The sequence below is a fragment of the Cydia splendana genome, chromosome 17, assembly GCF_910591565.1.
Source record: "Cydia splendana chromosome 17, ilCydSple1.2, whole genome shotgun sequence".
Taxonomy (NCBI): domain Eukaryota; kingdom Metazoa; phylum Arthropoda; class Insecta; order Lepidoptera; family Tortricidae; genus Cydia; species Cydia splendana.
In genome coordinates this window covers 19,046,723-19,067,276 of record NC_085976.1, presented here as the reverse complement: position 1 = coordinate 19,067,276, position 20,554 = coordinate 19,046,723, and the positions used below count along the sequence as shown (strand labels likewise).

The window sequence follows — 20,554 nt, the reverse complement described above, 5'->3', positions numbered from 1 at the left end:
ATTGTGTCGTAGGTACAACCTACAGCTTATCACTACGGGTGCATTACCGCCTCAATATCGCAGGAACAATGCGCCATGCGCGCGCGTTTACTGCAGTCTTCGTAAGTGTTACTGCACTTCCTAATGGCTCGTGTGCGTCGTTACTGCTGCGATTTGCTCCTACTCTCTACAGGCAAATGCTTGCGACTAATTTAATTTGGTTATGGTGCTATGGGTAAACATTTTCACCAGAGTCACGCTTTTTATATTGGAGTTTTTCACCATTTGTGACTGTTACTGAATCGTTGTTGCTAACGCCTACCTATCTGCCAATTTCCTTGATAAAATGAGTGACATTCGCCGCCCTAATTCTGCCGCTATTGTGACTTTTATTCCGTCACTCGACAGAAGACAGCGACGGTAACAACAACGCCGCAACAGTAATGCAGCTGCAGTGGATATCCGAAGATCATCTTAATGCTGCTGCAGTAGCCATCCGAATGTAACATTATTGCAGTACCTATGTAGTAGGTATGTGACCTCCAGATGACCTCGCCTAGCGCTCCACACATTTTTGCGAGTGCGAAATTGCGGTCTTAAAACAGAAAAGTCCGTTCGTGGTCCCCGCTGGCCAGTAACACAGATCACTACTACTAGATCGAGTATATGATTCACAGTCACCGTTCACCCCTCACTATACATTGACGCTTCAATATTATTTAATTTAAGTTGCATACGCGATTACGACCTGTGTTCATATAATTTTCAACAAATATTGAATCCTAAGGGTAAACCTGCGTAGGTTATCGATTATATCATAAAATGCTGTAGTACAAGTAATAGCTATAGCACACAGTAAAGTAAGTAAAGTTTGTAAATCTAGTAACATGAACTATTCCAAAAAAACTTTGAAATAGTTAATTTTACTAATACAAAATGCATTATTTTACCCAATTAGATCCACCGCTACACTCCGCGCGTGCGATGGAACGCTCGATCGTGCAGGGGAGGCTCCTGCTGAGCGATACAACCCAAACGGTAGTGAGAATACGAACGGTACTTTAAGAGTTGTATAATTATATGTGCATGTTAGACTTCGTTGTAAACGCTCCATGCACCGTCTACGGGGGGTAGCCTGTGTGGTAATCAAGCCGCTCGTTATGCGCTTTTTGCTTGTCTTTGTGCTCGTGTTTGGGGAAGTAATTGTGTTTAACCGAGCCGACCCGAGCGGAAGAGGAACTTGCTAATATACTCCACTAGAGAAAAAACGTTCCACATATGTATTTATTCATATGGCTTAGGCACTAGCCTAAGTAAAATTACCTACCACCTAATATGCTAATGACCATATGTCTATCAAGCATTAAGAACTTTCTAGAGACTAGCATTTATTGTTACTGTTTTTATAAGGAGAAGACAATATATTACTTAGAATTTATTAATTACGTATTAAGATAGTTTGTTAAGGATGGGTTTTGTTTAAGTACGTTCTACATTTTGTTCTTAAGTAAACTCATTTCAAATCTTTATAATTATAAAAAAAACAACGGGTTGCACTCCGGGAGTGCCGAGAGAAGTGAAAACTCAATGACTAGTCCAAAATGACTGCAACACTATGTATAATTGACCCATCCTCCTTTCTATTCAAAAACTTTAGTTCCGAAATTGCTGACCAGTGAGCTTAAATTTGTAGCGTTAATTGTTTAAAATTCGAATAGAAATTGTAAAGTTACCTTGCAGACCTCGCATCTAAATATATTTGGTCATGATATTTTGAGTTTTATTCACCAGTACCAGAGTTCACTTTTATTAGCGATTTCATCAAGATGTAGCTTTATTGAATTATATTGGAGTGATATAAAGTTATGTAACTGTGAGATCCTCGTATTTCAGCCCGTACAAGATTAGAACATTGAGCTTTATTGCTTAATATAAAAGTCCAGTTTTAAATAATTGACCTGATTATGATACGTTATGACTAAAGTTCTTTGGTGCGTCACCGTTACGTTACGCGTCTGAATCGAGTTTATCATTTTTTCCCCACCTCAAAAAGTGCTCAGCGCCGCTAAAGAAGTTTTCACTTCAAAAATATTGAGGCCCAAGCCTTATCATACAGGCTGTACTCATTGTCGTCGGGACTTTGTGACCCGCGGTACTTTGAGTACTCCATCCAATTACGGGGCTAACCGAGCGGACCCGAGTGACTATTGTCCTCACTAGGACGAGTGCCGCGGGACTTTGTCGCGTCATGACATCTCTCTCTCTCTCTCTCTCTCTCTCTGTCTAGTGTTGTACTCTACAAAGTTGTACTTACATGTTTTTTTAAAGGAATGTTTATTTAATTCATGGGTTTATGTTCGTAATGTTTTGGTACAACATTCAATTATATACCTACCTGATTAGATACCGTCATGTAAATATTATCTTAGTTTGACTACCATTTCGTATGTATCTCTCAGGTTAGCTGGAAGAGATCCCTTAACTGGATAAGTTCGCCTTTGTACACATTTACTGTATTCTCTCTGTGTTATGTACTTGTTTTGTGTAATAAAGTGTTTAGTAGTAGTAATAGTAGTAGTAAAATACTTTATTGTACAAAAAGAAACATAAAACATGAAAGAACACACATCATTAGTACAAAGGCGAACTTATCCCTTACTATTAGATACCTGCCCTTGAGCCCGATCTAACAATTTCTGACAATTTTGATCTGGTTTTGTAACGACCTTGACGTCTTGGTGATAGGCGCGCATCTCACGCAATGACCTTTTATTTATGTAGACGTGTGACGTTCATAGTTGACAAAACTAAAATTTGATCCAACGATTTTGACAACTTGACAGGTTGGCGTCACCCATACGACTAACTTAAATATAGGTTCCGGAACCTATATTTGATGGCTCACGATCGTGCGCCTGGTACCATATCTACCTCTTTTTACTTACATCCATGATCTCACGCACGACTTTCACTTCATTTCGCATGCACCAATCAGCGTGAGCGGTGTTCAAGGTCGTACTATAAAATAAGAAGACCGTAACCAGTTGGTAAATCTGAATCGGACTCCCGGAAGAACTGTTTCACGCCGATGAGTGCAGTGGAGCCATTCCAACCCTTTACTATCACCTTAAGCATAGCAAAACTAAACATGTGTACCTAGTCTATCGATTAAAAGCAGTAAAAGTATACTTTTGGAATCGTATACATACCTACATAATTCATAGTTAGTCTGGAACTATTTTTACATCAAATTAGTAAAAGAAAACAGGTTTCGTAAACCTGCTTCACAAAGTCCAGCAATCACTCCCAACTGTAAAGTGATAGCTGAATGAAACTCAACGCGGCTCACTGAGGCTGAATACAGTGTCCATTTTCAGCGCTGTAAAACGCTTTGAAGTACAGTTTTTTCAGCAACGCTGAAAAACACTGACACCAGTACACGGCTGCAATAGATATCCTTTTTGATTTTGTTGTGATACAATTTACAATCGCTTACCGATTTTAGTAATAGTGCATGCGAAATGTCCTCGTACCTACACTACCTACAGTCGTGTCAGGCACCCTGCTCGACACTAATATGATACAATTTTCAATATAATAATGATCTCTCTATGTCAAAAGTGACGTTTTTGGTTGAAGAAATGTCTGTAAAAAGGCCTGTAAAAGTCGTGACTAGGTCGATTCAAAACTAATCACAGCCAATTATGAAATAGTATAATCTAATTTTTATTTAAGATATCATACACTAAATATACGTTGGACCTGACAAAACTGTAACATATTTCTTAATTATTATATGGATTGTTAGATTGGAAATAGTGGATCCACCCGTTTACAATGACTCAAGCTAACGGGGAAAACTCACGTCGTTTTCCTTTAAATCATTACTCCCCCTACCGTTTGCATCACCCCCTCATTTTTTAGCCTGACAAGCACCACATCGCCCCGCCGCGGCGACAAATCGTCGCGATCCGCTCTGCATGCGAATGATTGCGTTATTTGTCATCGCACCAACCCTTACACTGCTGAAAGCAGATAAGTAACCAAGGAATACAGAAAGTCTCACCAAACAAAAGACGAATAATATGAAGAAAAAAAAACAAGAAACCGGACAAGTGCGAGTCGGACTCACTCACCGAGGGTCCCGCACTTTTTAGTATTTGTTGTCATAGCGGTAACAGAAATACATCATGTGAAAATTTCAACTGTCTATCCCGGTCTAACACGGTTCATGAGAGACAGCCTCTCAGACAGACAGACGGACAGTGAAGTCTTAGAATAGGGTCCCGTTTTTACCCTTTGGGTGCGGAACCCTAAATTGGTCAAAATTGTCTTTATTAAGATTTTTATTGTCAAAAATGGACTTTAACTAACGACCCACATGTTCAGCTGTAGATACCTATGATAATAATATACTTATCGTACGTAAATTCCGAAAAACTCCTTGGTAGAGTCTGTGCGGAAACAGAAGAGTCGTGGAATGTATGGGGCCCAATACATTCCACGACTCTTCTCTTGCCGCACAGACTCTACAAGCCGGGGTTTGAACCCGCGACCACTGGATTGAAAGTCGCAAGGATTCCAACACTTCGTGCTTCACAGATTTATTTTTTATGATTAACATCATAAATCCTATCTTAATAAATATAAGTCCATTTTAATTAGAGTTGCACCCAGTTTATTATCTCATTAACGAAGGCGCTCCGGCGTCTGCAGGCCACGACCTCAACGTTTCTCAACCGTAGTAACTAAGATGTATAATAAGATTTTGTGTCAATAAAATAATTTTTGATACGAGCTTTTATCGCTGACTGTTTTTTTCTCTCAACAAGCAAATAAAATCTCAAAGTTTTAATAGGTACCAGTAGGTACACTCTAGAGTTCTATTACAAAAGTACCGGCCACTCTCTAGCTATTGCAAAACAGAGAAGTTTTCTATAAACTTGTGATGCGCAGTCTTATGCGCTACTTTGCTGACTGTACTTATTGGACGAAGTAAAACTCGCCTACCATTCCATCACGCTCTAATCACCCATTCACAACCATTGTCCCCCTCCCCCTCTTGCTCCCCCCCCCCCCAAGTCGCGCGCGCACGCCGGAAGCGGTGGTAACGCGCGCGCGGCACGAACGCTAGTTTACCTAATGAATGGCTGCGATATGTCTCGGCTTTTATAAGTGTAGTGTTTTGGCTTTAGTTTCAATACGGTAGGAATTTGCACAGAGTGAATTAAGTAAATGCTTAGCGTGGTAAACTTTCTGACTTGACTAGTATAGGTAAGAATGAGGTAGATCACTTAGTAATTTACGGCTTGATTCGAACTTTTGACACTGACATATCTAATCCACATCGTATCTAGATGTAAAATTTGACGTTTCTTAAAGTTCGAATCGGGCCGTTAGTTAGTCTTATTCCTAATCTTACTTTTATTCTTAATCTAGTCAGATTTGGTTAAAATTATGATAACTAAACTAAAGACTCATTAAAAACTATGACTTTTGTATTGCAGTGAGTTTCAGATAGCGAAGCGAGGAGAGCGCTACACACCCTCACAGAACGTTTAAGTTATTTGCAGTTTAGTAATTTTAAGGTTGACAGTTCCATTTGTTCGACAATAATACTCCATATACTTGACGTAGACGTAGTATGACGTTCATCCATATCTACTTCTCAACCGTACACAGTCCATCTTCCTTCTTTCCAGTTTGCTACAAAAAGCAAATAAAAAAACTGCCTTCTAGTAGCATTATCGTAGGCGTCGTAGCATACCCCCTCACGAAGTAACATTGCTTATTCAGAGCGCACTACAACCTCATTACGGTCCGGAGTGATTGTAAAATTCCTGCATTTCTATTTGATAGCGTTTCCGCGGGCATTCGATTTACTTTGCCGCAAGTTTCCTAGAGGCTAGCTCGAGGACGTGATACTATTGGTTTAAAACTATATCGGGTTTATGGTCACGCGTTTTATAACTGTCAAGGAAATAATCACATTCACATTAGTACAATGGTTTTTATACTGCAATTGAAAAAAATGAAATTGAAATGAATGATTTATTTCAGGTATTATATCCATATAATATATAATACTGAAATAGATGTCATAATAATAAAGTGAAAACGGCCTGGAAGCCAATTCGAATATACTCGTAGATTTTGATGAGGCAATTTTGTTATCAATCGTGTGAGTATTACGCCCGCACTTGTATTGGCGCGAGCGAGACGTACCTACGGGTGAATGATGATAATCAAATAATTTATATATCAAAATGTACGTTTGTATTGGCCTCATAATCGGTACCTACACGCTAAGTCTATGTTGAAATGGCAACCGGCAGAGTATGGAAATGTCGCCATTGACGGCATATTCCTATGATAATATGACTTCACACCTTTGCAAAATCGGTGCAAAGTTGGCTTAGATGGACCCAAAATGGTAACTGCTTAACATTTTCAAACGACGTAGATGAAATAAGATAATATTACGTTCTTAGGGTATAATGATCACATATTATTATGATTGCCGGTCGAGGCGAAGCCGAGTCGACAAAATGTGATATGAGGCTTTCTTATACGTTTACTGTTCGATGCACGATGTTTGTATAACATTTTTCTGCTCGACGACGGAGTCGGAAAGCGGCAATTTCGTTTAGCGCAGCGGGCCGAAAGTTGACGTTTTCCGAACGGAGAGCAGATTTTTTTTTATCTTCACTCTTTTCGTGAACAGCTCACGACAAAATGTCACGAGAAATAAGTATTTATAGTATTTCCTGTTATTTTCGACATGAAAGTATCCTGTATCAGAATTTCCATTGCTTCTAAAAATAGCAAACATAAAATATGTTGTTTTCTCCAGCGGCATCCAGATGTCTGATCCGCATAGCGATTGCTTGTAACAGCAAAACGCTAAGCCTTTTATGAGTAATCCGGCTTAGCGCCGCGCGGTCTCCGTGTTCCATCCGCGTTTCCTTTTAAATCATAAAAAACTAGCGTACAAAAATCTTGGAGCTAAAGGGACATGGTTTTACTCTGGATTTGTTGTTTCAGCTCAGTTCTTAACATGAGATGTCTAACCCACTTATTAGGGCCCGATTCGGATTTTGAAATAGACATCTACTAGATATCTTTTAGACGTCACCAAGATACGATAACGCTATGTTTAAGATCTAACCTGTCAAATTTGACATTTATGCGATTCTGGAGATACTCTTGAACGATTTCCACAAGATATGACTTAGAGATCCAATTCACATCTAATGATATCTAACAGTATCTGACGTAAAAGTGACACTGGTTGCCCGAAATGAGCTGCAAAAGAGAACTAGTTGAAATCTAAACTATAACGTATCTAGAATGGATCTAGTACGTGTCGTCGCTTGTGAATATCTTGAAGTTCAAATACGGCAGTTAGTAAAAATTTACAAGCCTCAACTAGTTTATTCATGTTTTATAATAGGTATCCATTTATTACAAATACATAATTTTGTAAGTCAAAATGACTGATTAAAACAAACGATTAATAGCCAATTGAGGCTTGTATTAGTGTGTCTATGAATAACGCCATAACTCTTCACTATCTACCACGTATAACAGCGGCTTTACTTAACTTATTACCTTTACAACAGGCATTATATGTATTCATTATTATTCGTAATTATATAGGGACGAGTATTTCAAATGTATAAGATAGGCACCTACGTTTGACAGAAGGTTTATTTGAAATTTGAGTCATCAAACATGCATGTACAGTCACCAGCAATAATATGTTACACAACGAAGGCCGCAAAAATATCGGACACGATCTTATTTGTAGATCCATAAGAGCGTGTCACATATTTTTGCGGCCTTCGTTGTGTAACATATTATTGCTGGTGACTGTACGGACGTATAATTTAGCGGAATGTCATCTCCATTATTCCCTAAATTATCGCTCTCATTAAAACGTCGTAAATAAAACCCAGTTATTTTTAATAGCTTCACGTGGTAAACCACGCAAAGGGTCACCTAGGGCCACTAGGCCATTAGTCGGTCGCCGCCTAATCTAGGCACTAACGAGCAAGGTCTAGGTCTAGTTTATGACTAGAAGGGCTAGGGCACATTAGCAATTACGCAAAAGGCGCGCTGTTTTTATTATCTAAGGTCAAAGTTTGATAGGTTTTTTTTGGTATGTTGATTTGAATTGAGAAAGTCAGGACAAAGTTTGAATTTTAATATATTTTAAGAAGCGAATTAGATAATAAAGTTTATTTATAAAATGAGAGAAGGCGATGTAATTAGGTAGGTACATAACGTAAATATCAGCATAAACCTACACCTACGTCTACTATATTTGTCCGAGATGTTTTAGGCCAGAGTGGCCAAGCTAACCCAATGCAACACCCTCATCATGAGTTTTACGCGGCCTAAAACGATGGCGACTGCGTCAACTCAAACTATGTGCATCTCGCTTACTCCATTGTCAGTACTAGAGGGAGATGCATTATCAGTTAGTTTAGAAAGTCGCTAGCAAATATGTCAGTGTCAAACTCGTGGTATGGATACAGGGTTCAGACTTCACCCTTTGTACACACCTTTGAATTTCTCCGCAGAGTTCTTTCCCTATGATATTTCATACATACAATATTATGATAACTGACTTGACCTTTCCCTCTTTTAATCCATGTTGACAAATCGCGATACCCTGCGACACGACGTACCTACCTGTGTCGCTTTTCAATTACACCTGACAACACGACAGCGACAAAGGTCACCAATTATTTTAACGAACGTTTTTATTGTTTCGTTTGTGTGTATTTACAGAGTCCGTATTTATTTTGCCTTGGGTCCCCGGCCCATACAAGCTTTATACATTAAAATTCTAAAGATTACTCTGTAAATAGTAGGTACGTGAGAGCAATCGGGAAAGGAGAACCTTTTCTAAATAAGATGGTACCGCAGGGAATTCTAGTCAGAAAGGTGGAAATTTATTTGTTTAAATATAGAAATGAGAGAAATAAATGACTTAACCACATTGGACCTAACAAGGAGGAGAGCTACAATACCACAGACAGACATACAGACAGATAGACAGACAGACATTGGCGTCAAACATATAACACCCCTCTTTTTGCGTCGGGGGTTAATAAAACAATTACCTATTTAAAGGATTAGGAATCCTCATCATTATTTAAAGGATTAATAATATTAATCCTTTAAATAATGATGAGGATTCCTAATCCAACATCATTATTAATTTCCTTCGGATAGTGGGAGATAATCTCGTCGTTAATGAATAAACATGGCCGGGTTATTGTAAAACTAGGACGACCTTAATCCCGAAGGTCTAGTTGAGGCTAAATTTATATTCGGAATCAATGAGACGGTCTTATCAGAGGCTCTATTCTCGCACCCGCTGCAAACTTAAACATATTTGTTATTTATGTTTGTTTATTATTGTATTACAAATATGTAATTTTTTTAAGGGGAAAAATGTAAAGTAAAAATATATAGCAGTAATAGTGTAGTAAATAAAGGTAGTGGACCCCGCAGTAATTCCTCAGCCAGAAAAAACTTTACAGTATGATAAAGTATCAATAAATAAAAAGTATTGTATAAATTTCCAAAGAATAATAATAATAGGATTTAAGTAAATACCTAAAGTCTTAAATCGTTAATATCTTTTTACGGAAAAATGCTCCGTTTAAACTTTCTTCTCCGGACATATTCATGTAACGTATTGCAACAATATATGAAATATCAAAAAAAAAATCCCCGTAGAAATACCAATATTAACAAAATATAATTTTTTGGCGTGTCTTGGACCGGAAAATTGCTCAGTCTAATTTTTTCACTGGAATGCCATTTTATTGCCGATTTATACCTACAAATTGAAAATCTAAAAAAGTTACCATGTAACTATACTTTTTTCAGAAATTGCCTTTTTACTCGCTGTGGAAAATTTCTCTATCCATTTTATTTATTGAATTAAGTTCACAGTTTTCTTTCCATTCAACTATAAAAACATCCAAAAAAAAAACGAGCGTATTAAAAACTAAACATATCGGGAGCAGTATATAGGGAGCGGGGTGTACAAGGGATGATATTTCTTATGGATATTTTGGATTTAAGTATATACGTGACTACTTAGTATATATTTAAAAATAAATCAGGCTGAGAAATTTTCCACTCTCAGTTTTTAATAGTTCTAAAATACATAAACTTGGGTATGCATTTTTTTTTGGATTTTCTTACCCACTACGCCAAATTAAATTCTAAGATCATATAAGAAGGAAAAAATGGCAGAGCAATTTTCCGATGAAAATGAGCGTCAAAAAAGGAATTATCATAAAAAAAATATTCTCATGTTTGACAAAAGTTTTAGATTTTTTTCTAGTATCACATACTGATACAAATAACTTATTTGGTAAAATAATTTTGGACGGAGGAATTACTCGGTTCAATATATAAACAGATTTGTAATTTTACGTATAAAAACCTAACTTAGGAGTGTTTTTTTTTTTGGATATTTCATATGTTAGTTTCGGCTCATACTATACAATAACCAAGCAAAATTTCATCGACTGAGGAATTAATGCATGGGTCTCCATACAACATCTTGCTTCGTTTACTCCACTATAAGAGTAGCTGATATTGACTCCTTGTTGGTTGAGCCACGTGGATAATTAAAGGCAGATCAAAGATAAACCCGCCTCCGCCGCCGGCTTACCGAGGGGCCTATATACAGGCCTAGGTTTCACTCTGGTCGTGGTCGCGGATAACTACCACACCACCAGTAAAACCTGCGTCGAAACGTCAGAAATAAAAATAAGAAGATAACAAAATGGATTGGCGATAGACCCGGTTTAAATATGGGTTTAAATATGTCAAAGCAAGAATAATCATGCATTGAATTATAATTGAATCAGAAGAACTTAATCCTGATATTATCGTTCGACAGATATGTAATTTGTTGGTTGAGCCGCGTGGATAATTAAAGGCAGATCAAAGATAAACCACGGAGCCGCCGCCGCCGCCGGCGCCGGCTTACCGAGGGGTCTTCGTCGACATTTGACACGCAGACCGTGACGTGCGATATCTGCAGTCTGTCAAAAATTCCATTTTAGGTTAACCTCTTAACCCCGATGGCCTCTTAAAAGAGACCAAATCTAATCGAATTTCGAACTATAATGGAAAATAAAAGAAGTTTCCAAATTAAAATAATTGCAAACATAACTCTGGGTTAAGAGGTTATGCTAGATTTTACTGCTTAGCAATTGTGCACTTAACATTAATGTTGCCACAAAATAGATAAATTTCGGGTGCCTTTTCACTGAAGCAGAGAAGAGCGGAGATGAGACATACAATAGTCAACCAGCGGAGAAGAGATGTCGATTACAAATAATGCTATTCGTTGATTTCTACTCATCTACTCGCATCTCCGCTATCTCCGCTTCAGTGGGAAGGCAGTAAGCCTTTAAGAGAATGTTAATGCTAAATAATCATACATGGGACCATATGGGATTTAAATTAATGATTCTATTCATTCATCCAATGCGTAAATCTGAAGTTATGAAAAAAAAAAATAAGATTAGGTATTTTGTTATCTTAATTATGAAATTTATTAGCGCGTGTTAATAAACTTTGCACTTTTATAAAGTTTTTACTCCTAAACCCTTCCACTATTTCTATACAGTATTTTTAAATGCTTAAGTACCCTCATCACAAGCATTGCTCCCATTTTTAGGGCTTTCAACAACTAAAGCTTTAAAAGGCCTTACACGATGTAACTATCGCCAACGCGGAACCAGATTACGGCGGATTATTATCATATTATGGCTACTCTCCACTTCGGCTTTGTAACACCCACGTAAAAATAAGGTAAGCTCGCTTAATAGCAAAGCTTTTATGGAGCTTAACCCATTTTCTGTGGGTTTATTAAAAATTAACTAAAGCTGTAAATTCACTTTTTGTTTTTTTTTTTTTTACTTTTGTAATATATATAATAATATACTTACTTTGGTTAGTTACTTACTACTAGTACAATACAAATATTCTTTACTGCCCATCAATAATAAAATTAACAGTATATACAAATAAAGCATATAAATCAACCCATTTCAGACAGCAGATAAAGACGTAGGAACGAGAAATGGTAAGGTTAAAGAGTCGTCAGGTATTTAATTTCAACCCCTCTCAACCCTTCCAACCCCACTTCAACCCCTCCATGGGCGAATTGTCTGCTCGTTTGTCTTCTATAAAAAAACTTGTTACATAAATGAATGCATTGCCCTACTAATGACTTTTGTACCTATGGATTGTACATAGGTGCATTTGACGTGTAGTGTAATCCGTTGCTGATGCGACTGTATTCGTACGTTGCGTGGACAAGCTGCCCAAGGCTCGAGATATATGTACAATTCACCGCAGTTTAAACAGACTTACACGGCTCGATTCGGAAAATGAATTAGATTTCTACTAGACTTCAACAAGTTACGATACGGATAATTTAAAGATATTTGTATATCTTAATATATTTGTATATCTTAATATGTAAGATAGATATGTCAAATTTGACGTTTCTGCGATTCTGGAGGTCCTCTTGAACGATTTCGACAAGTTATTACTTAGATATCCAAGTCACATCTAGTCGATATCTAATGTAGATCTAGTTGATCTCTAAATCGTCTCAAGATCTTGTGATTATCTCGAAATCCGAATAGGCCTGACAGACACAATCTATTGAATGAAACTAGGTTAGGGGCCTTGTATCTCTATCTTCACGTATAGTGCGAAAGGGACAGTTTTCTTGAGGAAATCGGAGTGAAACGTATCTGTTTTTCAACCGACGAAAAAAAAAACGGAGGAGGTTCTCAAGTCGACGCGTATATTTTTTTTTATTTTTTTTTTATGTATGACCACGCATAACTTTTTACAGAGGTGTTCGATTTTGATAATTATTTTTTTATTGGAAAGGGTATACCCCGGAGTTGGTCCCATATAAATTTGGAAAAAAAAATCCAACCTTAAGGGTAGGAAAATAGGGGATGATTGATTTTTTCACTCACCGATTGTAACGTATGACCACGCATAACCTTTTACAGAGTAGTTGTAATAATAATAAAAATTTGGAAAAAAATCCTACCCTAAGGGTGGGAAAATAGGGGTAATTTATTTATATTACAGAACATAATAGTTAAAGTAGGATTATTAATATAACAGTTAATAGCTAAAGCAAGGTAGGTAGCTATTTTAAAAGTAATCAAAAATTAAGCATGTAATAATTTGTATAAATTATAGCCACAGAAAATTATAAAATAAAAACTTTTTAACAAAAAAAAATAACCGCCGAAAAAAAACTAAAAGGAAATAAAAAAACCGGCACTAATACGAAACGAGTCGACCAACAAAAACAATAGCACACTGAAAAGAAAAAAATAATTATTTTGTCTTCAATAACGCAAGTGAATACCTATGAACTATGTATATACATACTTCTGAAATCAATCACACAAATCTGCGTATTTATATATTTACAATCTGTTATTTTTGGAGTCGGTGCAGTTGTTGTATTTGTAACCGTTGGTGGAGTGGACAATTTGCATGCTATTTACTTGTCAAAGGAAGAGACCGTGTTCAAAATTGAGATTGTACAAAGATGATGTTGTTCCGAAGTAAAATATATTTTCTCGATAATCTTACACGAGGAAAATAAAACTGATGGATGTTTGGTTTTCATTCTATTGTCCAATCAAAAACGAAACTACAAAGGTAAATACGGATAAGTGTGGCTGGCCTTCACATTGGGGATTGTTTACACATTGATTAGTGTGCTGTTTATTGCGAGTTCATACATTTGCTACTTGTTTAGTGCCAAATGAACTCGAACACAACACTAATCAATGTGTAAATAGGCCCTAATGTGAATGACAGCTACACTTACCCGTATGCCACACTTAGCCGTATTGATCTTATGTTAGGTGCCTACTCCTTATAACCATTTGGAAAAATCATTCAATAGTTTCTACTGATTTTCAATGGATGTTACGGCGTGGTGGGATCTGGAAATCTGTTTTTAATGAAGTTGCGGATGTCTACGGACTTTATATTTTTTGTGACGTCATTAATTTAGTAGTGAACATTTTCTGTAGGTACTTTAAAAGCAGTCACATTCCAAATTCCTTCAAATAAAACTACAGCAAATTCTATTCACTGAAGCATTTGAAAGTCACAAAGCTCCAGAATGCATTCACACGTAGCTAGTGGCTTTAGGGATCTACAAGTTTGGAGCGACAGGGTTCCGCGTCGCGCCGCGCTTTGTCGGAGATACTACTTTGGCTCTTTAATGTCACAGACAGCAGAAAGGTAGGTATGCTCTTAACTGAGCCCGTTGGCATTCTTTTAGGTGGAAATTGTAAAACAATTCCCATTTTTTTATTATTATTCACAGTTTGTTCAGCAGTAGCAAACGTAATATTTATAATAATACCGATACCCGTGCATATAAAGGATTCCAACTCCATGAGCCTAGCGAGCGATTTGAAAAGTTGAATCTTTAGCGCAGCGAGGGTTTCAAGGCACGAGGGTTAAACAAATTTTGCTATCAAGTGAAATACATTTTTTTCACCACACCAATGAAAATACTAAATGCAATACATTACAAATTGAATAAAAAAACGAACATTCAGAGGAAACAATTCCAAATTACTTTGCCACTCTTGTGGATACAATGCAGCTTTCTCATCAGTTTTTGAAGAATAAAGAGAGCCTTTAACGAGCCGTTGTGGTGAAAAATATTTTACAGTTAAGACATGTAATAGAATTAGACCAAGAAAAGTCTGCAGCGATTTTGATAGCATACGCAGTGTAAGTATTAGGTATTTATACGTCATAATTTCATAGAAGTGTGACGTTTAAAATAACACTTACACTGCGTGTGCTATCAAAATCGTTGCAGACTTTTCTTGGTCTAACTCTAGACTTACATGTCTAAAAGCAAAGGAACATTTCCAGAGTTAAAAAGGGAACATCCGGACATAAAGCAGTTTCGAGAACATTTGCCGCACTTAGGTATTTACGCGACGGCAAACTTTTACTGTTACGACTAGTTTCGCGCTTTGCGTCTCTTTCGTTAACAACCGGGTGGAAAAGGACGACTGAAGTGCAACGGTTTGACGAAATTTCGAGATTAAAATATTCATTAAAACTTGTTCGGAGCGGTACTAGTTTTGGTGGATTAATGTAAATTGTGTGTCCCGTGGGAGAAGTCATTTATATATACTAGTAATCTGTTGAAGTAGTAATGTCCCTGATAAAGTCTTGCGGGTGTAGTTTTTTACACGAAAGAAGCCATTGATTTCTAAATTTGACTACCCATCGCTTTTTCTTGTTTATAAATTATAATAATATGGCATCCCTGTTTAATTTATACATTGCGATGAGAAAAAGCTAGGTAAAAAGTAAAATTTAGGAAAAATTCTGTTTGTGAAAGTCTTTAAAACGACTAACCTTCAGAAACATATTTAGTAATTTTCGTTTATCTAGGTATGTATGCTGAACGTGTGAATTCACCCTCACAAATGCTGCTGTGTCTTATGCAGCCTACTAGTTTGCCTCTATCCACACTCACCTTTAATGAGATGCGCGGCGAACACGAGCGCGGCGGTGAACGCGTGCAGACGCCACGCGCGCGCGCACATGTTGCGTCTTCTAGCGCCGAACTGCAACAAGTACAAGCATATTATTAGTACTGACACAAAAATAAAACATGAGTAGAGTATAGTTAAAATGACCAGTGTCAAATTTTACAACGATATCGAGCCAGGGCCCGTAGCCAAATTACATTCGCTCCTTATCGATTCGATCTCTACGATCGCGAGCGACTGGTCGATAATGTTTATAATAACCTAGCCAAGAGGCAATCTTTTTAGTTAACGCTCATTCTACGCGCCAAGTCGGTAAAAATTAATTTTTGTCTGTGGTTCTCGTTCAAAACCGTCAAGAAACATCATCTGTCAGCTGTCAAGAGTGTCAAGTGAACAGCGAATCTAATTTTGGAGAAAATAATTGTTTTATCGGTAAGCAAATTAAATATTTTGGTATTTGTTTAACTTAGTTTATCACAATTTCGTGATACAATAATTCTATATAGTGTAATATTTGAAGAGTGCGTTGTTAATTGCATATAATTTTGACCTAAAGTTTAACAATTTCAGACAGCCGTCGTCCCCGCAGCCCCAACCAAGGCGGCGACGCAGCCAGAGCGGGCAAGAGCGGCTCCGCGGGCTCTTCTTCCACGCTGAGAAGTTCTCGCCAAGTTGGCACGTACAGTCAGAGCTGCCGCTGCAATGACGCCTTCATGGCAGTTACCAGTGCTAAGGACGTGCACTACTGGCTTACTTGACCAGAAGAGACAATACTTTAAGCGTTAGTATTGATTCAAACCGTGAAGTGAAATTGTGGACAGGTTTGCCCGAATCAGTGTAACCTCAGTGAACTCATTTACTTCATAGACTTCAAACATTTTCGAAATTAACAAAAGTCAAGCGGACATTGAATACATAGATGTTATGCATTAGATTTATCTATTAAGATCGCCGAGGACAGGAACACTTGGAAAAGCATGGTACATCGCGCAGGAAACTCTTCAAACTAGACACGACCTTCAGCAATGAAGACGCCGACTAAGAAGATGCATTAGATAAGATAAAAGCTGCCTGTGAAACCAAAACTAATAAATCATATTGTTACTTAATATTATTTTTTTATTACCTACCTGTCTTTGATTTTTGTTTACTCAGTAATAGAAATACCTAAGTGAGTGAGGCGTTAAAAATGAATTAAACACATCTTTATTATTTATAGTCAATGGAAATTTGGGAAGGTAATCTCACCCGCTAAGCTACTGGCTGTTCATATTTAACCTTTTGTATGCTCCTGTCAAAAATTTGTAATTTATATATCAATCATAATTGAATAAAATAAAATAAATAAATAAATATTGGGGACATCTTACACAGATCAACCTAGCCCCAAACTAACCAAAGCTTGTACTATGGGTGCTAGGCGACAATACACATACTTATATAGACAAATACAAACTTATATACATAGAATACACCCATGACTCAGGAACAAATATTAGTGTTCATCACACAAATAAATGCCCTTACTGGGATTCGAACCCAGGACCATCGGCTTAGCAGGCAGGGTCACTACCCACTAGGCCAGACCGGTCGTTTTACAAAGACAACTTTTAAAAATTAATGCATTTTTTAAAGTTGAATATAGGTAAGTACATGGGAGCAGATCTGCTCCTAAGCATACCAAAAGTTAAGGTGGTAACCACCATAAATAAATGAAACAATGATTGGGTTAAAAAGTTAATTTATTTTATTGAAAATCTATTAATGAAAGATGCAGCAGGTATTTTTTGCCAGCAGCATGAAATCAGTAGCCAGTGTTTTAAAATAGTAAAACAACACTCAATATATTCTTGTGGTTGTACATGTGACATAGTTTCTTCCCTTGACCCTGGCTTTGGAGCACCATAAAGTATTGGTTCATATGCCAAGGCTGCAATGAATATCCAAGTCACCTGAAACAAAATGAATGCTTAGTTTTTCAACAAACTCTGTAACATTTGGTTATAAAACTTATTCTCTACCAGTCATATGACAAAAAAAAAACTAAATGTTTTGTGTAAGTACATGTTATGATTATTTTTATATAGTGTGTAGGTACAGTCAGCTGAAGAGAAAAAGGTACCACCACTACATTGAAGTTTGTATGCAGGGGTGGGACCTTTTCTCTGCAGCTGACTGTATCTGCGCCTGCCAAAAGAAGTCATATACAATGTTTCATAATATGAAAAAGTTTCATTAATATGGTTGATAATGTATATGTATGACAACAGCCCGTCTGGCCTAGTTGGTAGTGACTAGTGACTCTGCCGGTTAAGCTGATAATCCTGAGTTTGAATCCCCGGTAAGGAAATTTGTTTGTGTAATGAGCACAGATATTTTGTACCTGAGTCATGGGTGTTGTCTATGTATTTAAGTATAGTTTGTCAAAGGACTGTCTCATTTCAAACAAAGACAGAGAGAATCATACTAGCTTTGTCATATACCAGTACTAGCACCCAAAAGATAAGTATGAGTATAGTTTTCCTTTACACATTCAATTCACTTTCCTATTGAAAAACAAGTGCTTGCCATTGCGCATATGGGTACCAAATTTAATCTACACCGTTCATCGGTTTATATTATTATTAGTAGGTATAGTAGGGATAAGTTATTGACTCACTCTTACCTTTGTAGGGACATTGTTTCGTGTTGCATTTGTGGGTGCATAATCCATTTTTCCATGACACTGTCACTATAGATAGGTAGATATTCAGCGCCTCGGTCACATTGGATCCTTTGGGTGAAATGCTGCGTACGGCCCACAATCCTTTGATCGTAGCATACATGATAAGATCACCAGCTAAGGGCAGTCCTTTCCTAAGCAGTTTCAAGTTTCAATAGAGGCGATTTTTCAGACGGCGCCTGCGTCTAAGCGACACTTCCGCGTTATTCGCCGCCCACAATAATGTTGAAGTATGCTTTTTATTACAAATTCTAATTTACAAACACTATTATTCGGTATTTTCTTGTGCTTCGGTAAGTTATCTGCAAGGGGATAGCTCGAGCTACGTATCGACACCTAGGAGGCGATAACGATTTGATTTCGCTTGTCAAAAGTGTCACTTGGCTAGACAATGTATGGCAGATATCGAATTCCGGTAACGAATGTTTTGCGTTTCGTTACAACATTGCAACTTGGCTAACATTTTTGTATTCGTTAATATTTTTCGACAGACTCATCTACGGTACCTGTCATTCCCATACATTTTTTATCGATTCGTTAGCGATATCTTTTTTCGAAATGCGTTTCGGCTAGGCCCCCAGGCCCCGTAAACAACATGCCAATCGCTAACGCTCCGTAGCGAACGAAACGCAACTGTCACTGTCACACTAATATGGAAGAGCGATAGAGAGACACAAAGCGATTCGATGGCAAAGCGGCTAGGCCACCTGATCCAGATTTAACAATTTGTTACGGTAAGATAAGATAAGATAAGATAAGATAAGATAAGATAAGATAAGATAAGATAAGGTAAGATAAGATAATAATTATTTTTCTATATTTTATTTTGATACATTGAAAATCGGTCACGCTGACTGCAGTGGCTTTGTCTATAAGGACTATAGGTAGTGTAGGTAATTGAAAGGTCGACTCGACTACATCTAACTGTACCTAATCTAGAATAACATTTACCCAGAAAACGTAATTCACTTAATACGTCGTCTAAGAAATCTACGTAATATACCTACCTACGGCTATTCGCAATATTTTACATCACAAATAACACGGCACCTACTCTTTCTTTAATAATTACTATAATTAGTAACTTCATACCTTCATACGTAGCTACCTACATTCAGGGGCAAACAAAACAAGCTACTTTGTGACCCATATTCATTGTTCTTGGGTATATTAGCATAGGCAATTGTTATATGGGTTAAATTATGTATACGAGTAAGTAGGTCTACCTGGCTTCAAAAGGACCATTGCTTCGAATGCATTTAGTAGCTCATTTGGATTGTACCTAGAGGTATGTATGTATTCTGTTATTTTCAAGTTCGTGAGCCTCGTGAAGCGATATGTTTTCCTTCACCTTTGTTTTAAAACCATTTGATAGCCATTTTGCTTGATACATTTATTTAAAGAATTCCCAACCATTTGGTCCTTTATCTATTTGATACAGAACCATAAAATAGGTATGTTTTCCTTCAGCGAACTCCTTAGAGTTCTTAAATAGCGCAATGGATTATCTTTTAATACAATTACGAACATGTTTGCATCATCTATCTTGCCAAAAACTAGATTTATACGAGTATAAAAGTAAATGAGCCCACGTTTCACCTTAAAATCACCTTTAAAAGTTTAACGTTATTTTCAGTTGGTAAACGTTAAAATCGCCGTTGAGCAGTTTTCTGATTTTAAAACTTGTTAAGGTTTTGATATTGATATGATACCTACTATGTATGTTAAGTCCCCAATCCGCATAGGGCTAGCGCTCGGACTATAGCCCTAGCCCTCTCGCGCATGAGAGGAGGCCTGTGCCCAGCAGTGGGACGTATATAGGCTGAGATGATGACGATACCTACGTTCATAGTGGGTCGTGTCAATGAACATCTCGCTCACACTCATTGGTGCGCGAATCTGTAAGTTGTATTAAAGTCTTAAATGTCATAACAATATCAACATTTTAATAATTTCTGTGAATGAATACCGCTCCTTACGTCACAAACTCGTATTACTAAAGCAAGATAAATTATTAAGTCGAAGACTCTAATCACAACTTTAGCTACAAATTAAATTTTAATAACCAGTAATTAATAACGAGGGATGAAAATAACTTCATTCAATTATTCAAAGTTAAAATAATTTTAGGTTTCGCATGATTTAGCTTCGTTAATATAACAAGAAGATGGCGCTGCGAACTGTGAAACAAATCAAGTTATTACGTGGAATATTTTTTCATGAGATTTTGATTTCA

At 37.1% G+C, this 20,554-nt stretch overlaps 1 protein-coding gene and 1 long non-coding RNA gene across 2 annotated transcripts in view; one reads left to right on the top strand and one right to left on the bottom strand.

Moving 5' to 3' along the window:
- The window catches only part of LOC134799027 (lachesin-like), a 196,125-nt gene that overhangs the window by 90,390 nt on the left and 85,181 nt on the right, over positions 1-20,554 (bottom strand). The window contains exon 2 of the mRNA XM_063771449.1: positions 15,581-15,671. Within this exon, the coding sequence (XP_063627519.1) occupies positions 15,581-15,650 (70 nt within the window). The 5' untranslated portion in view covers positions 15,651-15,671. The remainder of the gene's footprint in view (positions 1-15,580; positions 15,672-20,554) is intronic.
- Positions 15,778-16,705, top strand: LOC134798599 (uncharacterized). The gene is made up of 3 exons (XR_010145229.1): positions 15,778-16,028; positions 16,167-16,517; positions 16,640-16,705. It is a non-coding gene; the product is annotated as an uncharacterized LOC134798599 (long non-coding RNA).